This window comes from Schistocerca cancellata, chromosome 5 (assembly GCF_023864275.1).
Source record: "Schistocerca cancellata isolate TAMUIC-IGC-003103 chromosome 5, iqSchCanc2.1, whole genome shotgun sequence".
Lineage (NCBI taxonomy): Eukaryota > Metazoa > Arthropoda > Insecta > Orthoptera > Acrididae > Schistocerca > Schistocerca cancellata.
In genome coordinates this window covers 171,152,640-171,155,311 of record NC_064630.1, presented here as the reverse complement: position 1 = coordinate 171,155,311, position 2,672 = coordinate 171,152,640, and the positions used below count along the sequence as shown (strand labels likewise).

General features: G+C 52.2%; 1 protein-coding gene across 1 annotated transcript; it reads left to right on the top strand.

The window, feature by feature from the left end:
• Positions 1 to 458: 458 nt before the first annotated feature.
• LOC126188422 (bromodomain-containing protein 4-like) lies at positions 459 to 2,063 on the top strand. Its single transcript, XM_049930026.1, has one exon. It carries the CDS (start codon positions 459 to 461, stop codon positions 2,061 to 2,063), a length of 1,605 nt encoding a protein of 534 aa, XP_049785983.1.
• The last annotated feature ends 609 nt before the right edge of the window (positions 2,064 to 2,672 follow it).

Here is a 2,672-nt window from a genome sequence, read left to right as displayed (position 1 = left end):
AGAGAATGTTGGATGCAGTCTTCGTTAACTGCGTGTGGAAGACTGAAGCATTCTGAAGCGTGTTCTGAAATCTCCTAATCGGGTGAGGACACTATTCAAAATCGTGTTTTGGCGTCATTAGGCTCATCTGAGTCACTAGTATGCGAAGGTCACAATGACGTCTCTGCTTTCAGAAGGAACGGCGGAACCAAAAATCCAGCATTTCTACGCTTGCGACTGTTCTTCGCAGAGAAACGAGGTGGGCGGTGCAGATCGCAGGTCACTCTGCGGTCGGTGTTCGGCTCCAGGAGGGCAGTCCCAAGAATATCGCGCTATGTGAGCTGTTGACATCAGCATCAGAACCGCCATTGTCTGCAGTCTCCTCCCTGGACAACGACAGTGGGCCTTCGTCAGTTGCTTCGGGACACGTTCTGCATGTGGCCCCAGCTCTCACAGGTGGGCAACAACCGCAAGCAACGATGTATCAGGGCGGCTCCTCATCAGCCAGCGGGCCGCACAACGAGCCAATGCCGCAAGGAGTCCCTCAGGCTTGCAGAGCGTGCGGGCATGCATCGCCCTCGAGCGAGCGGAGCAGAGAACGCAACATACCCTGCAAGCAATGTGGGGTCATGGGATTGCCGCATGAACCACAACCTCAACGTCCTGCACCCCCACAGGAGCCCCAGGTGGCGCGAAATGCAACAGCTCCCCTGCCAGCATATATCCCTCCCACACAGGGCCCCGACCACCGAGGCCCCCCGCCACCATCCACTAACGCATCTGCACCTGTATTTCAGCCCATTCTTCAGTCAGCTTTTGTGGCGAAACCGGGACTGCCAGCACAGCAGGATGGACGTGGTCTCCAAATGTCGCCTGTGTCATTCATTGGGGCACCCAATGCACAACTCGTGCCACCTGAACACTGTTTGCCTTGTTGCTTCCAACGGGAATCCCAGGCGCTTGGAGATCAACCTGATGCCCATGGGCAACCAGAGGGACTACTGCCACCAGCTGCTACAGCGAGAAATGCAATTCAAGGCGCTCAGGAACGGCCACAGCAAAATTCAGTACCTGCACCTCGTCAGATGATGTACTCCCATGATCCATGCAGATGGCAGCCTCGTTGTTATTCGGCTGAGATATGCCAGCGCTGTTGCTCTGCCAAGGAGTCAGTTCAGCCTGCTGTTTCAAGTGTACCTCATACCACACCAGCATCTTACCGACTATACGACAGTCTAGATTCTATGAGCAGAGGAGGAGGAGCAAGACGAAAAGAGTTCCTTGTTGTAGACCCAACATCAGGTAGAGCAGAAAAAATTCAGGTGCTACAATCCGGCTCATATAGCCTTACGCCTGCGCAAGGAACGCAAAGAAATAATCTGCAGTCACTGGCACCTGCCCAAGCAATCCAGCCAATGGGAACAGTTCAGCGAGAGTCCTCCAGTTTGCCTCCACCCACGCAAATACCCCCCTTTCTGCAACCATCTGGAACAAGAGGAGTGCAGATTCCACAACAATCTGAAGTACCGGGAATGACTCAGAGAACGGCCAATGGAGCAGCTGTGCATGTGCGATTGCCAGTGCCATCAGCTTTGAGTCAGCAACAGTCCACCAATCCAACTGCATCAGGGAATACATCGAGTTCAGTGGCCCATGTCGAACATCAACCCCTTGTACAAGAAGCTGTTGTAAGAGACTCCTTGCCAAACACACAACCCCAGCCAGCAAGCAGGTTCCAACCCCCAGTTACTAAAATAGGTGCTGTAGCATTAAAAATCTTGCAGGACAACCCACCACAGCCAGCAAGAGAATCTTTTGGATACATTTATGACCGCCGACGTCGGCTTATTATGCGTACACTTCACCAAATTCCGAACATAGGTTTTCGTTCTTTGTATGACAATGCTTTGGACTACATGCAGACCCAAACTCCAATGGCATCTGATGAAGCTGCATCACAGGAGCCACTGATAGATGTACTACCTACGTCTGTGGTAGTCATTGAGAGCCAAGACACTGGAAAGGGAAAAAAATCGCAAACCACCACAACTCAGGTAGACGCACTGGCACAACCACAACAATAATCCAAAATGGCCAGATCAGAGCCTGTGTCCACGGAAACTGGTCAGCAGGATGGGAGACAAGTATCCACAATGGAGAACGCATCACAACCCACCACATCTCAGGGAGCCACAGTGACACAACCACAGCGATTGTCTGAGATGGCCAGATTAGAGTCTATGTCTACAGAATCTGGTCAGCAGGGTGGGAGCCAAGCATTCGCAAACGAGAATGCATCACAACCCAGCACATCTCAGGTGGCTACACAGGTACAACCACAACGATCATCTGAGATGACCAGATCAGAGTCTGTGTATACAGAAACTGATCAGCAAGGTGGGAGCCTGACACTTGCAAAGGAGAATGCATGGCAACCCACCACATCTCAGGCAGCCACACTGGCAAAACCACAGCAGTTGACTGAGATGACCAGATCAGAGTTCGCGTCTACACAAACTGGTCAGCAGAGTGGGAGCTAAGCACCCGCAAACGAGAACGCATCACAACCCACCATATTTCAGGCAGACAGACTGGCACAACTGCAGCAATCATATGACACTGCCAGATCAGAGTCTGCGTCTACAGAAACTGATCAGCAGGGTGGGAGCCAAGCATCTGCAAAGAAGAACGCC